Raw genomic sequence first — 20867 nt, 5'->3', positions numbered from 1 at the left:
AAAAAAAAAAAAAAAAAAAAAAAAAAAAAACATGTTGATACTTTTTAAATTCCAAAAATAAGCTACCAGAATCAAAATTAATGTTTAATAATTTAAATTTGTTTGTGTATATGGTCTTTACTATTTAAGGAAATTTTGAAATGCAGTGTCTTTGATACCTAAGTGGGAGGCTTCACACTATTTATTTGGCTAGGTGAGAAAACAGTTAACTTTTAAGGTACTGGTTTACTTACCTGATAAGGACTTCTTTCTAACTCTCCACTGCAGAGATGGGTGATGCAGGAATTTGCTTCATTATCCAGTTTTATTTTGGAAAATTGTCATTTTCTTTTACAAAAAATATCATTGCTCTTTTACTTAGAGTCCTTAAAGCATTTTGCCCTCAAAAAGCCCTATTGTTTTTTATACTTTTAAAAACTAATAATAAAAAATATAGCCAACTAATGAAATTATTGGTGCTGTAAACATCATTTTGCTTTTAAAAATTATGCATTCTACTCCTATCTTTAAAGTAATGATTTCAGTGTTAATAAGAACTAACAAATGTGTACTCAGACTTATGAGTGACCATGAAAAACCTCATCCAAAGCCATAAAGTTTTAAATACAATATTAGTAGCTACTAGCTGCTAAAAAAATTTCATTTGCTGATTTTATGCTTTTACCCCTTTGTAATTTAAATGCCTTTATTTAAAAGTTTAACTTAAGGATAATGTAAAGTATATAGCATTTTAAGATTAGATGGTGTCCAGAACATACAGTCCAATGAGTTAGCCCAATGTAATTGGAGGAATTATTAAATGACACTGACCTCATTTCCTTTAGAACAATGAAAATTAATAGTTTCACATTTTATTAGGCTGATATTCCAGATGTAGTGTACATTTAATTAAGTGTAGTTCCTTTTAGTTATGGTATGTGTATCTGTTTTTTGTCGAGAATTCTTTCTAGTTTTACAGTTTTCCACATGTTTTCTTTCACCATTTATGATTTTTTTTCAAAGCAGAGCTATAAGGACTTAAATCACTTTAGCATGCAGCAAAACAGTTCCCATTCAAACAATAAACGCCGTTTTAAAAAGCCTTTAGATCTTCTGTCACTTCATAAATATAAATGTATAAAAATGTTATGCAGTTGTAGTGCCCACCTGCTAATTAAATGCAGATTTTCTCAAACTTGTTTAAAATCTGTCTATTTGTTTCAACTCTGTCTCCGTTCAGAATACACATGGCCCTTGTGAAACTAATTATGCTTATGGAGCAGCTGTTAAATTTAGTGCAACTAGTTTTATCCGATATTTTACATTTTAATTGATTACCTGTGAAGAAATTAGCAAATTAACACTTATTGTACAGTAACTGAATGGTCTTTTATGGTTACTTTCAGATTTAACAAGAGAACCAGGCACTGATGGAATAAAGACATTTCTAGGATTTTTAGATAGGAAAGTTATTGGTGGACCTTGATTATCTGGTGTGAAAATTTAGGAAGACTGATGAGTGATGCCAAGCATCTGTGTATTCTGTATCTTAAACATGAGAAGCAGATTGGAAAGTAATAGCTTTTCACAGAATTTTGGTAACATATGGGCTTATCTGGATCTAAGAAGTCTTTGAAGATCTTTGAACTTGACTAAATGACTTAACCTTTGGCATAGTGGGTGGGTTATATGCTTTTTTAGAGGGGAGGCACTGACTTTCTGCATTTCTCTTTTGCTTTTTTTCCCCTTCTTCCCAATTCTACCTTTAATATCTTTTCTTAAAAATGGGGAGACCAGAGATGATGATTGGGAATTTGTAAGGTTGATATGATGAGAATTCCAAAATATTTAGTTAAATGGATCTACTTGTAATAAGATAGGGTTAAATCTTTTGATAATATTTTAGAAATGGGTCTGTGTAAATCTTTATTTTCTGTTTTATAGATTTTATTTGAAAATGATACTGCAATCAGATCTCATTGGCAGTATGTCGTAGTTGAAAGGATGTGGACAAACCTGAGATTAGATTTCAGTTTTATCACTCATTGGCTCTGCGACCTCTGAACTTTTAAGAATCCAGTTTTCTCAAAGTAAAAACAAAACAAAACAGCTATCCCCCAACAGGAGAAAAATATCCAAAACACCAAAAGGGGATGATAACAACAGCTATTTGTTTGAAACTGGAGAATTGAGTGAGATAAAGTACATGAATATAGCTTGCATGCTTCTTAGCACATAGAAGATCCTTGGTAATAATAGGGGAAAGTGTTATGCCCTATCACGTTGCTAAATGAGACATATACTAAACAAGCATATTATTATACATATTTTAGAGCATTAACTATTATGGTAAAGGGGAGATTGGTTTTGATTTTTATTTACCAGCTTTGCATTCTGATAGCTCAATAGTAAAACTTGATATGAGTATAGGTCTAAATAAATGTTCCTGACATTTTGATAAGATATATTATTCAATTGAGCAATATAACTAGAATTACATATTAGGAATATACAAACAACCCCTCTTTACAAACACTTGATCTACAGCAAGTAGAGGCTTGAGCCTCTGCCTCTGGTAAGGACAGTCAACCCTGGTTTTACAGTTTAGAACATTTGACACCTATGCTGATCTGAACAGATTTCTCTAAGACAGATGAGGGTCTGTAAATAATCAAAGCCGAAAAATATTTGTTTGTTTAACTTGTCTTAGTTAAAATTCAGAATGGAATGTTTATATTTCCCCCCCAAAAATAGTGTTGTTGCTGGTGGGTGTATTTGTATAAGGTTTCAGGTAATTTCTTACAGGCTTACATGGATTGGACTGAAAAACTGGCCACTACGATTTTTATGGTGAGTTTCAAATAACAGATATATAAATGAAGGCTCAAATAATTTTTTTAACCTTTGAATGGAAAAATTTAAGCATTCATTGAAGTAGAGAATAGTATAATGAACTCTCATGCAGCCGTGAGATAACCTCATCACGTAGCTATACTTTACCAATATCAAGGCTTATTTTTAGGCTTTGTTAGGATGGGTCTAGGATACATTTTTTCTGGCTAATTTTGTTCCAGTGCTAATACTTGACTCTATGCAATGCCTTTGGTGTGAGGTGTCTCCACCCTGGCTGGTGGGAACTCTGTTTCTCCCCCTGTGTGATATTTAGGAATTTTTCTGTTTTCCAGTATATATTTCCCTGGTTCCATGGAATTTCACCTCACATTTATAGATTAGAACCTCTATTTTTCACCTCTGATTTGTAGATTAGAACTCATCAGACCATCAAGGGGATTCTACTTCAGATTTCTGTATTCCTCTTTCCGTCCAACTTCCTTCTCTTTGATACAGTGCTTTGCATATCTTAGCCACCTTGATCTACCTGAAGGTCTGTCTCTGTCTCCTTAGCTCAGCAGATCCACCAGGCTTTTGTTTAGGTTCCCTCTTACTGCTCTGTCGTCTGGAAAGTTTCTAAAGGCAGTAAACTGAGGCACACCTAAGGTTCCTTTGTTTCCGTTTTTGGGAATCATAGTCCTAGGCTGCCTGTTGCATAGTATCTGAATCAGTTGTTTCATACATTTTATCTGCTTTTCTAGTTGTTTATGGTAGAAAAATTATTTTCATAGCTTTTAACCCATATGGGCAAAAGGTGATTTAACTCTAATACTGATTATTTTATTTGTGATTTCTCTTTTAAAAAAATCATTTCCATGAAGAGTTTATCAACCTTATTAATCTTTCAAAGAATCAACTTTGGTCTTCCTTGATCTTTTGTTTCATTATTTTTTACTTCTTTTTCTTTCTTTCCTTTAACCTTTTGAGTTTACTTTTCTGCTCTTTTTCTCTTTGAGATGGATGCTTAGATCATTTATTTTTAGCTTTTATTCTTTTCTTATATGTACATTTATAGCCCTATAAATTTTCCTGAGCTGTGCTTTAGCTATATTCCACAAATTTTTGATGTGTCACATTTTAGCTTTCATTTGATTCACATATTTTAAAGATTCTCATTGTGATTTCTTCTTTCCCATGGGATATACAAACATATATTACTTAATTTCCAAACATTTGGGGATTCTTCTAGTTGTCTTCTGTTTATTGTTTTTCTTCCGTGATTGCACTATAGTTAGAAAACATAATCTGAATGCTTTCTAAATTTGAAATGTGTTGAGGTTACCTTCGTGGCCCACCATATACTTTATTTTAGGAAATATTATAGGTACATTTGATAAGAATGAGTATTAAGAAGTTTTGAGGTATAGTTAATAGGTAAATTTAACCATGCGTTCAAATCTTCTGTGTCTTTACTTTCTAAATTTACATTACAAATCCACAATCAAGATTCTGCCTTTAAGTTTTGTCAACTTCTACTTTACATATTTTGAGGCTCTTTTATTACATATTTATAAATTCAGGATTGTTAGATTAATACACGTGTTTGGGATTACCCTTGTCATCATGAACTGTCTCTAATAGTAGTCTTTATTTTGAAGTCTGCTTTATCTGACATTGGTATGGTTTCACCATGTTTCTTTTTGTTAGTGCATGCATGATCTTTTTTTCTCTGCCTTTACTTTGAACCCTTCTTTGGTTTAATACTTAAGATGTTCATTTTGAAAGCTGCTTGTAGATTGTTGCCTTCAGTTGGACAATCTTCAATTGTATTATTTAGTCCATTTATATGTATTAATTACTGATATATTTGGATTTAATTCTACTATCTTATTCTTTGTTTTCTATTTGTCCAATCCATTTTTTCATTTTTTCTGCTTTCTTACCTTCTTTGGACTAATTTTATTTCATTTTCTTCTCTATTAGGTGACTAGTTTATATTATTTTAATTACACCTTCAGTGACTTACCTAGAATTTGTTGCATGGGCTTGACTTACATATAAGTCTAACATAAGTTACTACTTTTATTTTTTTTCTGTAGCTTTGATTCTTGAAGGATAGCTTGGCTGGAATACATGGCCAATGGGATGTAACATGGCCAACACACTTTTTTCCCTTTTGAACTTCTCAAGAAAAATTAAAGCCATTGTTTTGCTGTGTATCATGCAGTTGAGAAGACTGATATCAACTTGTCTTTCTTTGTTAGTGACTCAATCAGAGTATTCTTTTTCCTTTATTTTTAATGAGCAGTAACTTAATCAGGATATATCTCAGGGTTAATTATGGGTAGTTTATTTCCCCGTGGTGGACCCTTTCTATATGTGAATGACTTCAGTTACAGGACTGTTCTTGCATTATGATTGTAATAATCTGTTACCTTGTGTTTTCTTTTGGAACCTCAGCTACTTGGATGTTCGTTGTGTGCCTCTTCTTTCTATAACTTTTTTTCTGAAATTTTCTACTACCTTTGTTTTCTTTCTCTTGGCCCTTTTCATCATTAACATCTATGTCTCTTATTATATGAGCACCTTGTAATTTAATATTCATTTCTGAGATGACTTATTTTATTTTAATTTCTTATTTTATTTTTATTTTAAATAAATTTTTTTCCTAAAATCAGATAATAGTCATTTCATATCTCCCTGTTGTTTGTCCATTTTTGTCCTGGAATTTTTTTTTTTTTTTTTTGCTTCTTTATATTTGATTCATTTTCGAGTGTTATGTTATAGTCTTCTCTACTTCATGGTTTTTGGTGAGATATATTTACATTTTTTGAAAAATTTTGATTATTTCTGTTGCTTATAGTTGCTTTGTATGGATGTTGGATTCTCTTTTTATGTCGTTCTTGATAATTTTCCTGGATCAGCAGTAATAGACAATACTGTGGATGGACTGAAGATTTCATATGGCTTTAAGCCTTCTTGAATGGCACTGTATTGTTTAGTATCATGAGGTGGAGTTTCTTTTATTTTATTAGAAATAGGATCTCGCTCTGTCATGCAGGCTGGAGTACAGTGGCTCACTCCAATCTTAGCTTACTGCAGCCTTCTAACTCCTGGAGTCAAGTGATTCTCCTGCCTCAGACTCTCAAGTAGCTGAGACTACAGGCATCATTTATGATCTTGTTTTTGTAGATCCCTGAACTTCAGCACCTTGTTTCCAGTTTCCCTTTATCACCAAGCCACCAGTGGACACCTCCCTTTCCAAAGCGCATCTCTCCTGGAGAGTAGGTCGTTAAAAAAATTCCTTTTATTTTTATCGGTTTAGTTGAAATTCTGTAGGGAGTGAAATTAGGTATCCATGTTCAAAATGTCATCCTGACATGGAATCCATGTTATTTTTGTTCAATGTGTAATTATTTAATTATAATTACAATTTTATTTTATGGTAAATGTCTTTATTCATAGGTAGGACTTAACTGAATAGACTACTTGAAGTATTGTAGTTTTCTTTTGAACGACAAAATATTAGGATATTTGTTTTGATTACATGTGTTTAGAACTTATTAGCCAATTAAGAAACTTGACAAATTGTTTTTTTAAGGCAGTAATTCATTTTATGTAGAGATGTTGCAGGGACTTTTCTTATTCCGTAGATATTGAAAGCATTTATCTGGTATAATAGGACATCTTGCTGTCCATTTATTGCTTATATATTGGGTGTTCTAGAGTGCCACATTTTTTATCAAATGTTTCTTTGCTTATAATAGATCTCCATATTGGCTTTGGTACTCTAGAGACTTCTAGAGTGATTTATCAGAAATATACTTATTTCAGGAATGAGGGACAAATAACATCTTAAATTTTAATATAGTTTCTTTGGCTTTTTGTTTGTTTGTTTGGTCTGGGTAGGAAATCTCTTTACTCTGAACTTATACTTTCTTCTTGAGGACCATTCAAATTTGTAAGTAAAGTTACTTAATAAAGTAAGTGGAGTTGTTCATATGTCCAGGATGTGAGTTTTATTCAAAATTTGTAAAATCAATTCTTATGACAACTAAGAAGTTAGCAGCTTAGTTTATTTAAATCTGTGCTTGGTTTCATAGTTGTTTTTAACAGCCTTTAATAATTTTTTTTCGCTCTTTGTTTTTGCATTTACTATCTTTTTCACACGTATTTTCTTCAGAGTCACTTTTTGCTACTTGCAATCTATAAGCATGATTAAGAGGCATACAGTGTGAAGATTAAAACAATGAACATTAAGACACAGAGGGCAGGGGGAAGGTCCAATAGCTTATACTGTGCATACTGTGCATACTGTGATGTTTTAAAACTTACTACTTTTTTTGAATTTGACATCATGTGACTTGACGTACAGCTCTGTTATTGCTATCATAGTTTATTGAACCACACCAGCAACATTTATAGAATATACCAGAATTTTCAAGATATGAATTGCTTGTATGAAGATATAGGGTGAATAATGAGCACAATTAGTTTGGAAAATGGCAGGCATATGTTTTCTATAGTAGAGTCCTTGTGTTAGGGAAAACCGTGAGATGGGTTTGGAGATAACTGAGCTTGCTTAATTAATTGGTAAGGTGGGAGAAGTAGAAGATTGGGAAATAAGGTGCTAGGGAGGATTGGGTAGATAGTACTTGATAGAAGACCTCACTGCTAATTGCAGTATCCCGTTTTTCTATAATGGTGATAAAAATGTGATCAGACTCTGCTTCCTCTGGGACAGTGCCAATTAAGCCCTGTTGTCTTCATGTTATAGTACCTCCTTCAAGACCTACATATGTCCCCCAAATATTTCCTTTTATCCTCCAAAGGCTTCAGGACTTGGATGATAGATGATATGGTCTTCCTGTTAATAGCAAACCACTGAAGATCATGTATTTGGCTGCCGAGGGTTATCTGTGAAGACAAGGATGTTAGTACTTCAGATTATTATTATTCACCTTCCTATATAAAAGATATACATTGAACCTTGAGCGATTCTTATGCCAGCCTTGAGATTTTAAAGGTCTGTCAAAATCAGAATGCTACTTTTCATTAGCTATGGTATGAGGGAAACATATTTCATATGCTTCTGATTCAGATTTTACAAATTCACTCAAATTAGTACCTCCCTCAGTTAACTTCTTTCCTAGTGCCTGCCTCCTTCTCCCAAATAACTTGTGTTATTTCACAACTTAGTTAGGTAATATTATTTCATTCTCATGGTAAGGTAAATATTATTGTCATTTTGCAGATAAGGAAACATGCTCCGAGAGGAAATAGCTTGATCAAGGGCACTATTATTTGAGGATTTCTTTATCTTCTAAATCTGAATACATATGTAACTTTGAGCATATTAGTAACAGATACATTTAGTTTTAAGGGTACAGTAAAAACACGATTTTACCAAAATCCACCTCATCTGGAACCACAAATGGTAGTATATTTTGTCCAACAGTATATATTTTTTAATAAAAAGGGGCAAATGAGTAAGAAATGAGCTTTTATTAGAGATTTAGTTTAAAAAGAAGCTCTTAGAATTTTATTAACGTTTAAACTAACTCACCTGTCTTTTTTTACTCTATATTTTCACAGCTAATTGCCAGAATCATATTTTGGTCCTAAATAATGTGGAACCAAATAATGAAAATATGCTATATGTCTATATGCATATAATGTATTTATAGTGGCTGAGGTTATCACAAAAAAGGCTGCCTTCCATTTATATTGTTATTGCTTTTTTATCAGAAAACTTTAGAATTTGACTGATTATTGCTCAAAGATTTTAGTAGTCTGTTAAAATTTCCACGTATTTACACATAATAGAAAATTTAATCAGAAAGGAATCAGGTAACATCTGTGGGGACAGTAAGTTGTGATGATAAAATTTTGATATAGAAAGATACTCGTGTCAAAATTAAGGAATAGTCAAAGAAACTTATAAAGCAAATGGTAGAAATTTCATATGTGTAAATTAGGACAATAAAATAATTAAACCTATGTTAACATTAGCAGTAATAAATATTGTAAGTTCAGGTCGACGTACTAGTTCATGCCTATAATCCCAGAACTTTGGGAGGCTGACACGGGAGGATCACTTGAAGCTAGGAGTTTAAGACCAGTCTGGGCAAAATAGTGAGACCCCATCTACACACACACACACACACACACACACACACACACACACACACACACACTTAGCTGAGCATGGTGGCACACATCTGTAGTCCCAGCTACTTGGGAAGCTGATGCCGGAGGATTCCTTGAGTCAAGGAATTTGAGGTTGCAGTAAGATACCATCATCCTGCTGCACTCCAGTCTGGGTGACAGAGTTAGACCCTGTCTCAAATAAATAAATAAAGGAATGAAGAAATGTAGGAAGGAAAGGAAAGAAGAAAACAAAAGAAAAAGGAAAGGAGGAAGGAAGGAAGAAATTTCCTTTCTTTTTTTTATATACACTGAATAATTTGCTTTTATTATATTTATAAACAGTGTTGTCATGAACACCCATTACATTCTTCTTTTGTGCTTGAGAAGAAGCTTGAGCACTTTGGGATTCTTTTTTTTAAATTATACTTTAAGTTTTAGGGTACATGTGCACAACATGCAGATTTGTTACATATATATACATGTGCCATGTTGGTGTGCTGCACCCATTAACTCGTCATTTAACATGTGTATCTCCTAATGCTATCCCTCCCCTCTCCCCCAACCCCACAACAGGCCCCGGTGTGTGATGTTCCCCTTCCTATGTCCATGTGTTCTCATTGTTCAATTCCCACTTGTGAGTAAGGACATGCGGTGTTTGGTTTTTTGTCCTTGCGATAGTTTGCTGAGAATGATGGTTTCCAGCTTCATCCATGTCCCTACAAAGGACATGAACTCATCCTTTTTTATGGCTGCATAGTATTCTATGGTGTATATGTGCCACATTTTCTTAATCCAGTCTATCATTGTTGGACATTTGGGATAGGTTCCAAGTCTTTGCTATTGTGAATAGTGCCACAATAAACATACTTGTGCATGTGTCTTTATAGCAGCATGATTTATAGTCCTTTGAGTATATACCCAGTAATGGGATGGCTGGGTCAAATGGTATTTCTAGTTCTAGATCCCTGAGGAATCGCCACACTGATTTCCACAGTGGTTGAGCTAGTTTACAGTCCCATCAACAGTGTAAAAGTGTTCCCATTTCTCCACATCCTCTCCAGCACCTGTTGTTTCCTCACTTTTTAATGATTGCCATTCTAACTGGTTTGAGATGGTATCTCATTGTGGTTTTGATTTGCATTTCTCTGATGGCCAGTGATGATGAGCATTTTTGCTTGTGTTTTTTGGCTGCATAAATGTCTTCTTTTGAGAAGTGTCTGTTCATATCCTTCACCCACTTTTTGATGGGGTTGTTTTTTTCTTGTAAATTTGTTTGAGTTCCTTGTAGATTCTGGATATTTGCCCTTTGTCAGATGAGTAGATTGCAAAAATTTTCTCCCATTCTGTAGGTTGCCTGTTCACTCTGATGGTAGTTTCTTTTGCTGTGCAGAAGCTCTTTAGTTTAATTAGATCCCATTTGTCAATTTTGGCTTTTGTTGCCATTGCTTTTGATGTTTTAGATATGAAGTCCTTGCCCATGCCTATGTCCTGAATGGTATTGCCTAGGTTTTCTTCTAGGGTTTTTATGGTTTTAGGTCTAACATTTAAGCCTTTAATCCATCTTGAATTAATTTTTGTATAAGGTGTAAGGAAGGGATCCAGTTTCAGCTTTCTACATATGGCTAGCCAGTTTTCCCAGCACAATTTATTAAATAGGGAATCCTTTCCCCATTTCTTGTTTTTGTCAGGTTTGTCAAAGATCAGATGGTTGTAGATATGTGGCATTATTTCTGAGGGCTCTGTTCTGTTCCATTGGTCTATATCTCTGTTTTCATACCAGTACCATGCTGTTTTGGTTACTGTAGCCTTGTAGTATAGTTTGAAGTCAGGTGGCGTAATGCCTCCAGCTTTATTCTTTTGGCTTAGGATTGACTTGGCATTGCGGGCTCTTTTTTTGGTTCCATATGAACTTTAAAGTAGTTTTTTTCCAGTTCTGTGAAGAAAATCATTGGTAGCTTGATGGGGATGGCATTGAATCTATAAATTACCTTGGGCAGTATGACCATTTTCATGGTATTGGTTATTCCTACTCATGAGCATGGAATGTTTTTCCATTTGTTTGTATTCTCTTTTATTTCATTGAGCAGTGGTTTGTAGTTCTCCTTGAAGAGGTCCTTCACATCCCTTGTAAGTTGGATTCCTAGGTATTTTATTCTCTTCGTAGCAATAGTGAATGGGAGTTCACTCATGATTTGGCTCTCTGTTTGTCTGTTATTGGTGTATAAGAATGCTTGTGATGTTTGCACATTGATTTTGTATCCTGAGACTTTGCTGAAGTTGCCTATCAGCTTAAGGAGATTTTGGGCTAAGACGATGGGGTTTTCTAGGTATACAGTCATGTCATCTGCAAACAGGGACAATTTGACTTCCTCTTTTCCTAATCGAATACCCTTTATTTCCTTCTCCTGCCTGATTGCTCTGGCCAGAACTTCCAACACTATGTTGAATAGGAGAGGTGAGAGAGGGCATCCCTGTCTTGTGCCAGTTTTCAGAGGGAATGCTTCCAGTTTTTGCCTATTCAGTATGATATTGGCTGTGGGTTTGTCATAGATAGCTCTTATTATTTTGAGATACGACCCATCAATACCTAATTTATTGAGAGTTTTTAGCATGAAGCATTGTTGAATTTTGTCAAAGGCCTTTTCTGCATCTATTGATATAATCATGTGGTTTTGTCATTGGTTCTGTGTATATGCTGGATTACGCTTATTGATTTGTGTATGTTGAACCAGCCTTGCATCCCAGGGATGAAGCCCACCTGATCATGGTGGATAAGCTTTTTGATGTGCTGCTGGATTTGGTTTGCCAGTATTTTACTGAGGATTTTTGCATCAATATTCATCAGGGATATTGGTCTAAAATTCTCTTTTTTTGTTGGGTCTCTGCTAGGCTTTGGTATCAGGATGATGCTGGCCTCATAAAATGATTTAGGGAAGATTCCCTCTTTTTCTATTGATTGGAACAGTTTCAGAAGGAATGGTGCCAGCTCCTCCTTGTACTTCTAGTAGAATTCGGCTGTGAATCCATCTGGTCCTGGACTTTTTTTGGTTGGTAAGCTGTTAATTATTGCCTCAATTTCAGAGCCTGTTATTGGTCTATTCAGAGATTCAACTTCTTACTGGTTTAGTCTTGGGAGGGTGTATGTGTCGAGGAACTTATCCATTTCTTCTAAATTTTCTAGTTTATTTGCGTAGAGGTGTTTATAGTATTCTCTGATGGTAGTTTGTATTTCTGTGAGATTGGTGGTGATATCCCCTTTTTCATTTTTTATTGCATCTATTTGATTCTTCTCTCTTTTCTTCTTTATTAGTCTTGCTAGCGGCCTATCAATTTTGTTGATCTTTTCAAAAAACCAGCTCCTGGATTCATTGATTTTTTTGAAGGTTTTTTTTTGTCTCTATCTCCTTCAGTTCTTCTCTCATCTTAGTTATTTCTTGCCTTCTACTAGCTTTTGAATGTGTTTGCTCTTGCTTCTCTAGTTGTGATGTTAGGGTGTCAATTTTAGATCTTTCCTGCTGTCTCTTGTGGGCATTTAGTACTATAAATTTCCCTCTACACACTGCCTTAAATGTGTCCCAGAGATTCTGGTATGTTGTGTCTTTGTTCTCACCTGTACTTCTGCCTTCATTTCGTTATGTACCCAGTAGTCATTCAGGAGCATGTTGTTCAGTTTCCATGTAGTTGAGTGGTTTTGAGTGAGTTTCTTAATCCTGAGTTCTAGTTTGATTGCACTGTGGTCTGAGAGACAGTTTTTTTATAATTTCTTTTCTTTTACATTTGCTGAGGAGTGCTTTATTCCCACTATGTGGCCGGTTTTGGAATAGGTGTGGTGTTGTGCTGAAAACAATGTATATTCTGTTGATTTGGGATGGAGAGTTCTGTAGATGTCTATTAGGTCCGCTTGGTGCCGAGCTGAGTTCAATTCCTGGATATCCTTGTTAACTTTCTGTCTCATTGATCTGTCTAATGTTGACAGTGGGGTGTTAAAGTCTCCCATTATTATTATGTGGGAGTCTAAGTCTCTTTGTGGGTCTCTAAGGACTTGCTTTATGAATCTGGGTGCTCCTGTATTGGGTGCATATATATTTAGGATAGTTAGTTCTTCTTGTTGAATTGATGCCTTTACCATCATGTAATGGCCTTCTTTGTCTCTTTTGATCTTTGTTGGTTTAAAGTCTATTTTATCAGAGACTAGGATTGCAACCCCTGCCTTTTTTTGTTTTCCATTTGTTTGGTAGATCTTCCACCATCCCTTTATTTTGAGCCTGTGTGTGTCTCTGCACGTGAGATGGGTTTCCTGAATACAGCACACTGATGGGTCTTGACTCTTTATCCAATTTCCCAGTCTGTGTCTTTTAATTGGAGCATTTAGCCCATTTACATTTAAGGTTAATATTGTTATGTGTGAATTTGATCCTGTCATTATGATGTTAGCTGGTTATTTTGCTCGTTAGTTGATACAGTTTCTTTCTAGCCTCGATGGTCTTTACAATTTGGCATGTTTTTTCAGTGGCTGGTACTGGTTGTTCCTTTCCATGTTTAGTGCTTCCTTCAGGAGCGCTTGTAGGGCAGGCCTGGTGGTGACAAAGTCTCTCAGCATTTGCTTGTCTATAAAGTATTTTATTTCTGCTTCACTTATGAAGCTTAGTTTGGCTGGATATGAAATTCTTTTCTTTATGAATGTTGAATATTGGCCCCCACACCCTTCTGGCTTGTAGAGTTTCTGCTGAGAGATCAGCTGTTAGTCTGATGGGCTTCCCTTTGTGGGTAACCTGACCTTTCTCTCTGGCTGCCCTTAACGTTTTTTCCTTCATTTCAACTTTGGTGAATCTGACAATTATATGTCTTGGAGTTGCTCTTCTTGTGGAGTATCTTTGAGGTGTTCTCTGTATTTCCTGAATTTGAATGCTGGCCTGCCTTGCTAGATTGGGGAAGTTCTCCTGGATAATATCCTGCAGAGTGTTTTCCAACTTGGTTCCATTCTCCCCGTCACTTTCAGGTACACCAGTCAGACGTAGATTTGGTCTTTTCACATAGTCCCATATTTCTTGGAGGCTTTGTTCATTTCTTTTTATTCCTTTTTCCCCTAAACTTCTCTTCTAACTTCCTTTCATTCATTTCATCTTCCTTCACTGATACCCTTTCTTCCAGTTCATCTAATCGGCTACTGAGGCTTATGCATTCATCACGTAGTTCTTGCGCCATGGTTTTCAGCTCCTTCAGGTCTTTTAAGGACTTCTCTGCATTGGTTATTCTAGTTAGTCATTCGTCTAATTTTTTTTCAAGGTTTTTAACTTCTTTGCCATGGGTTCGAACTTCTTTAGCTCGGAGTAGTTTGATCCTCTGAAGCCTTCTGCTCTCAACTCGTCAAAGACATTCTCCGTCCAGCTTTGTTCTGTCGCTGTTGAGGAGCTGTGTTCCTTTGAGGGAGGAGAGGTGCTCTGATTTTTAGAGTTTCCAGTTTTTCTGCTCCGTTTTTTCCCCATCTTTGTGGTTTTATCTACCCTTGGTCTTTGGTGATGGGTACATACAGATGGGGTTTTGGTGTGGATGTCCTTTCTGTTAGTTTTCCTTCTAACAGTCAGGACCCTCAGCTGCACGTCTGTTGGAGTTTGCTGGAGGTCCACTCCAGACCCTGTTTGCCTGGGTATCAGCAGCGGAGACTGCAGAACAGAGGATATTGGTGACCAGCAAATGTTGCTGTCTGATCGTTCTTCTGGAAGTTTTGTCTCAGAAGAGTACCTGGCCATGTGAGGTGTCAGTCTATCCCAACTGGGGGGTGCCTCCCAGTTAGGCTACTCAGGGATCAGGGACCCACTTGAGGAGGCAGTCTGCCCATTCTCAGATCTCCAGCTGCGTCCTGGGAGAACCACTACTCTCTTCAGAGCCGTCAAACAGGGACATTTAAGTCTGCAGAGGTTTCTGCTGCCTTTTGTTTGGCTATGCCCTGCCCCCAGAGGTGGAGTCTACAGAGGCAGGCAGACCTCCTTGAACTGAGGTGGGCTCCACCCAGTTCGAGCTTCCTGGCTGCTTTGTTTACCTACTCAAGCCTCAGCAATGGCAGGCGCCCCTCCCCCAGCCTTGCCGCTGCCTTGCAGTTCAATCGCAGACTGCTGTGCTAGCAATGAGCGAGGCTCTTTTTGCGTAGGACCCTCTGAGCCAGGCGCGGGATATAATCTCCTGGTGTGCCATTTGCTAAGACCATTGGAAAAGCTCAGTATTAGGGTGAGAGTGACCCGATTTTCCAGGTGCCGTCTGTCACCCCTTTCTTTGACTAGGAAAGGGAGTTCCCTGACCCCTTGTGCTTCCTGGGTGAGGCGATGCCTCGCCCTGCTTCGGCACATGCTTGGTGCGCTGCACCCACTGTCCTGCACCCACTGTCCGACACTCCTCAGTGAGATGAACCTGGTACCTCGGTTGGAAATGCAGAAATCACCTGTCTTCTGTGTCGCTCATGCTGGGAGCTGTAGAGTGGAGCTGTTAGTGTTTGGCCATCTTGGCTCCACCCCCCAGAAGAAATTTCTTAAAATCACATTAAGAAAGTTTGTTGGTTTGTGATCCAATATTCTTCTTTATTTATTAAGTGAACCCATTAGAGATGGACAAGGACAAATATTACTGCTGCTGAAAGCCATGTAATTCTCTTAAAGACTTACATATATCCTGATATGGTTTGGCTCTGTGTCCCCACCCAAATCTCATCTTGTATCTCCCATAATTTCCATTTGTGATGGGAGAGACCCCATGGGAGGTGATTGAATCATGGGGGCGGGTCTTTCTTATGCTATTCTTTTGATAGTGAATAGGTCTCATGATATCTGAAGGTAAAAACGGGAGTTTCTCTGCACAAGCTCTTTCTTTGCCTGCCGCCATCTGCATAAGACATGACTTGCTACTCCTTGCCTTCCACCATGATTGTGAGGCCTTCCCAGCCATGTGGAACTGTAGGTCTAATAAACCTCTTTCTTTTGTAAATTTCCCAGTCTCAGGTATGTCTTTATCAGCAGCGTGAAAATGGACTAATATATATCCTTAGTATCTAGGATGAGTTCTTGTGATGTCTCCATCATCCCCATTCTTTATTCTTTGCTAATATGTATTGGTTATTTGTATTTCCTCTTTTTTTTTCATTTGATGAGTTATTAGCTGAGAGATTAATTTTATTGATATTCTCAGGGTACTAGATTTTGACTTTGTTAGTTTTCTCTTCCATTGATTTTTCTCTTTAATGTTTCCTTTCTTCCAACTACTTTGGATTTATAGTGCTTTGCTCTTCTTTTTGTAGCTTCTTAAAGTGAAACCTTAGGTAATTGATTTTAGATATTTATTCTTTTCTAGTATAAACATTTAAAACTATAAATGTCTCCCTAAACATTGCTTTATCTGCTTCCCACAAACTCTCATATGTTGTATTTCTCATTTTCATTCAGTTCAAAATATTTTTAAATTTCCTTTGTGCTTTCTTACTTGACCCATGGATTATTTAAAAGTGTATTATTTGGTTTCCATATATCTGGAGGTTTTCTTTATGTCTTATTGTTAAATTCTAATTCTGTTTTGGTCAGAGAAACGTGTTCTGCATGATTTCTACTTACGAATTGACCCTTTGATCATCATGAATATCCATTTTTATTTTGGGTGACACTCTTAGTTTCTGAAGTCTAGTTTATGTGATATTAATATATTAACTTCAGCTTTCCTGTACTTGCTGTTTATATGATGTGTATATTTTTAGCCATTTACTTTTTTTTTTTTTTTTTTGAGACGGAGTCTTGTTCTGTCACCCAGGCTGGAGTGCAGCGGCGCTATCTTGGCTCACTGCAAGCTGCGTCTCCCAGGTTCACTCCATTCTTCTGCCTCAGCCTCCCAAGTAGCTGGGACTACAGGCACCCGCCACCACACCCAGCTAATTTTTTGTATTTTTTAGTAGAGACAGGGTTTCACCATGTTAGCCAGGATGGTCTCGATCTCCTGACCTCATAATCCGCCTGCCTTGGCCTCACAAAGTGCTGGGATTACAGGCGTGAGCTAACATGCCTGGCCTGGCCATTTACTTTTAACCTATCTGTGTCAGCTTATTTAAAGTACATATTTTGTAGATAGCATGTAGTTGTTGTTTTAGATGGCATACAGTATTGCTTTTTATTCATTTGACAAAACTGCCTTTTTATAATATTTTGTTTATTAATATCTAATGTACTTATTGATATAATTAGATTTAAGTCTATCATTTTATGATTATTTTATGTCTTTCCCTTCTTTTTTTCTTTTTGCTTCCTTTCCAGCTTCCTTTTGGATTAATGTGTATTTTTAATAATTCCCTTAAAATTAATCTATTGACTTTTTAGCTATACTTATTTTCTTTTTTTTTTAGTAGTTTCTCTAAGGATTACAGTATATTGTCTTAACATTTCAGTGTACTTAGAGTTATTATTTCACCATTTAATGTGAAATATAGAAACCTTTTAACAGTATAGGTTCATTTACCTGCCCCATGCTTTATTCTGTAGAGGTTATTTGTATTATGTCTACTTTCATTATAAACCTTAGAGTAAAATGCTATTATTTTTACTTTGAGCACTTATATGTGTTTTAAATAAATTAAGGGAATAAGCAGTTTTTGATACTTACCCATTTATTTACTTTCTAGTAGTCTTCATTTTTTCCTAAAGAGCCACGCTTTCATCTGTTATCATTCCTTTTCAGCCTGAAGAACTTTCTTTAGTATTTATTGTAATGCAAGTCTTCTGTTGATATTTATTTACTTTTCCTTTGTCTCAAAAATGTCCTTATTTTACTTTCATTTTTGAGGGATGTTTTTGCTGGGTATAAAATTCCAGGTTGACATTTTGTTTTCTTTCACCGTGTTAAGAATTTCATTCCACTGTCTTCTGATTTCCATTGTTTTTGATAAGAAGTCAGTAGCAATAATTTGTATCATTATTCCTCTGTATGTAATGTGTTGTTTTTCCTCTGAATACTTTCAAGATTTCTCTTTACCTTTAGTTTTTATCAATTTGACTGTAGTATTTCTAATCATAGTCTTCTTAATATTTATCTTACTTGGTTTGTTGAACTTCTAATATACAATCTGTAAATTTGTCTTTTATTAAACTTGGAAAATTTTTGCTCACCACTGAAAGAATGTTTTCTGCTTCATCCTCTGTTTTCTCTATTTCTGGGTTTAAATAAACATGTTAGGCATTTGAATCTTGTCACACAGATCCCTGAGGGTCTTTCTTACTAACAATCTTTTTTCCTCTTAATTCTTCATATTGGGTAATTTTGATTGATTTATTTGCATGTATACAGATTCTTTCCTCTGTTATTACCAGTGTGCTTTTAATCTCATCCTGCATAATTTTAATTTCAGTGATTGTGTTTTTCAATTACAGAATTTTTTTTTCATGTTCTGATATTTCTATTGAGATTGCTTAACTTTATCTTCATTATAAGCATAGTTACATTTACTGCTTTAAAATCCTTATCTGCTAATTTTAACATCTAGTTTAATCTCAGAGTTGCTCTTCATATACTGTCTTTTCTTTTAAGAATAGAACACATTTTTTGTGTTTCTTCATATATCTAGGAATTTTGGGTTTTCATCCTGGACAAAATGAGTATCATATTATGAATACTCTGTTATTTTCCTCAAAAAAAACATACCTTTGTTTGTTTATTTTTTTGTTTAGCAGGAAAATCACATGGTTGGATTAAAATGGCAACAATTCTGTTTTGTTTGTTTGTTTTGAGATGACGTCTTTCTCTGTCACTGAGAGAGTGCACTCAGGCTGGAGTGCAGTGGTGCAGTCCGGGCCCACTGCAACCTCCCACCTTCCAGGTTCAAGTGATTCTCCTGTTTCAGCTTCTCGAGTAGCTGGGATTACAGGCATGTGCCACCACGCCCAGCTAATTTTTGTATTTTTAGTAGAGATGGGGTTTCACAATGTTGGCCAGGCTGGTCTCGGACTCCTGACCTCAAGTGATTTGCCCGCCTTGGCCTCCCAAAGTGCTGGGATTACAGGCATGAGCCACTGTACCCAGCATGAAGATAAAATATATTTAATATTCACTAAGTAGAAGTGGATCATCTTAAAGGTTGTCATCCTTATCTTCATGTTGAATAGTCTCAGAAGGAAGAGGCAGAGGAGGGGTTTGCCTTGCTGTCTCAGTGGTGGCAGAGATGGAAGAAAATCCACATGTAAGTGGATCCATGCAGTTGAAACCCATGTTGTTCAAGGGTCAACCTGAGTTGTTTTTAAAAATTATCTGTAGGGTTGTCAGTCTGGTAGATATACATTTATATATATATATATATATATATATATATATTTATCAATACTGTAACCAGAACCTGAAATAATTACTTCTTAGTATTTTACTGTAATGCATTTAATACAAAGAATAGCTGGATTGGAGTGGATCAGTATTTATATTGGAACAATTAGAAATAAGGTTGAATAGATAATGGAAGCAAAGATTGTAGAGAAAAGGAAAGCCCTATTCTTGTAGATTAAATTAGGTACATTATTTGAGGAGATGTGAATAATTAAGACTAGATTTGGACCTTTAAGGCAAACACTTTTTAACTGCATCATAATTTCCTATAAAGTTAGCATATATATTTCCCTCATATTATTTTAAGTGAGAGCATTTACTCATAAAGAATCATATTCAGGTGCTTGCTTCATATGGTTATTTATTTCTGAGTCCACAACTAAAACTAAGTAGTTTTTTTCAGATAATTTAAAAGAGTATTTACTTTTCACAATACAAATTATACACTAAGTTTATTTAACAAAATCTGCTTACCATAGGTCCAGGTCAAGACCTCGTCTCCGTTCTCATAGTCGTAGCAGTGAAAGGTCCAGTCACAGAAGAACGCGTAGTCGGTCTCGGGATAGAGAACGACGTAAGGGCAGAGATAAAGAGAAAAGAGAAAAGGAGAAGGATAAAGGGAAGGACAAGGAATTACATAACATCAAACGTGGGTAAGTTGAAGCAAATCTTACCTGGTAAGGACTTGGTGATTCCATGGTGATGTTCAAACTAAATTTTTGTTCTCTGAGGTTTTTCTTGTGGCTTGCTATAAGAGTAGAAGAAAATGGAATAAAAAGAGAGAATACAGTAGAGAAAGAAGAAAGGATAAATCAAAATAGTTACCTCAGATTTTTACTGTGGTACATTTTCATTTCTATTTTTATTTAATAATAATATAACAATATTGGAATCAATATAAACAGCAATATCAAAGTTTAGTATGTAAGTAGAGGAAAATTTGCCTAATTCTGTAGGAAAGCTTCATACTCTGTTTCCTTTGTTATGAGTAGGAACTTAAAATTTGAAGACTATTTAGTGATTAAAAATGTCTATTACCTTATTGTAAAGCTGTTAGCGGAGAAGTATAAAGTTGAAACAGAAGGAGGGGACCATGTGATTTACTATTGTTTAAGCCTTTTTTAATATAGAATGGGAGCTTGGGCAATATTAGGGTATGTGTGTGTGTGTAAGAGTGAGTGTATCTGCTTTTGAGGTCCAGATTTTATTTTTCATAGAATTGATATTATTAAAACAATGAGATTCTAGTTTTGTCCATTTAGAGACAGAACTTGAAATCCACTCATAAGTGTTTGTCAAATTAGAAAACATTAAAATGAAACAATATTTTTTAACAGAGTAAATTTACAGCATCTTGTTTGTTCTATTCAAAATTGTAATTGGGGTCTTTTATTCTAGGAGGTAGAATCTAATCTTGGAATTTATCCTCTTTTGTCAGTCTTTCAATGTCTTGTGTGAATATATTTATTTTAATACTTCAATATAAATGTGTTTATCTTTAATGTATGTTTTCCATGTTGAAGAGTTTACTAGGATTGCAGTTATAGTATCCTGAGATCTTGAGTCTA

At 35.5% G+C, this 20867-nt stretch overlaps 1 protein-coding gene across 5 annotated transcripts in view; it reads left to right on the top strand.

The window, feature by feature from the left end:
* LOC116463421 (serine/Arginine-related protein 53) overlaps positions 1-20867 on the top strand; it is a 453415-nt gene that overhangs the window by 82705 nt on the left and 349843 nt on the right. For 4 of the 5 annotated variants that reach the window (XR_009212055.1, XM_058434631.1, XM_058434630.1 and 1 more), the window contains exon 4: positions 19779-19952. The exons of the other annotated variant lie outside the window; for it this stretch is intronic. Coding sequence is in view for 3 of the 4 variants with exons in the window: in XM_058434631.1 (XP_058290614.1) it covers positions 19779-19952 (174 nt within the window). In the remaining variant the exon portion in view is untranslated. The remainder of the gene's footprint in view (positions 1-19778; positions 19953-20867) is intronic. 5 annotated transcript variants of the gene reach the window in all.

This window comes from Hylobates moloch, unplaced genomic scaffold, assembly GCF_009828535.3.
Source record: "Hylobates moloch isolate HMO894 unplaced genomic scaffold, HMol_V3 SCAFFOLD_36, whole genome shotgun sequence".
Lineage (NCBI taxonomy): Eukaryota > Metazoa > Chordata > Mammalia > Primates > Hylobatidae > Hylobates > Hylobates moloch.
Note: the sequence above shows the minus strand (reverse complement) of the source record. Positions and strands in the feature narration are given on the sequence as shown.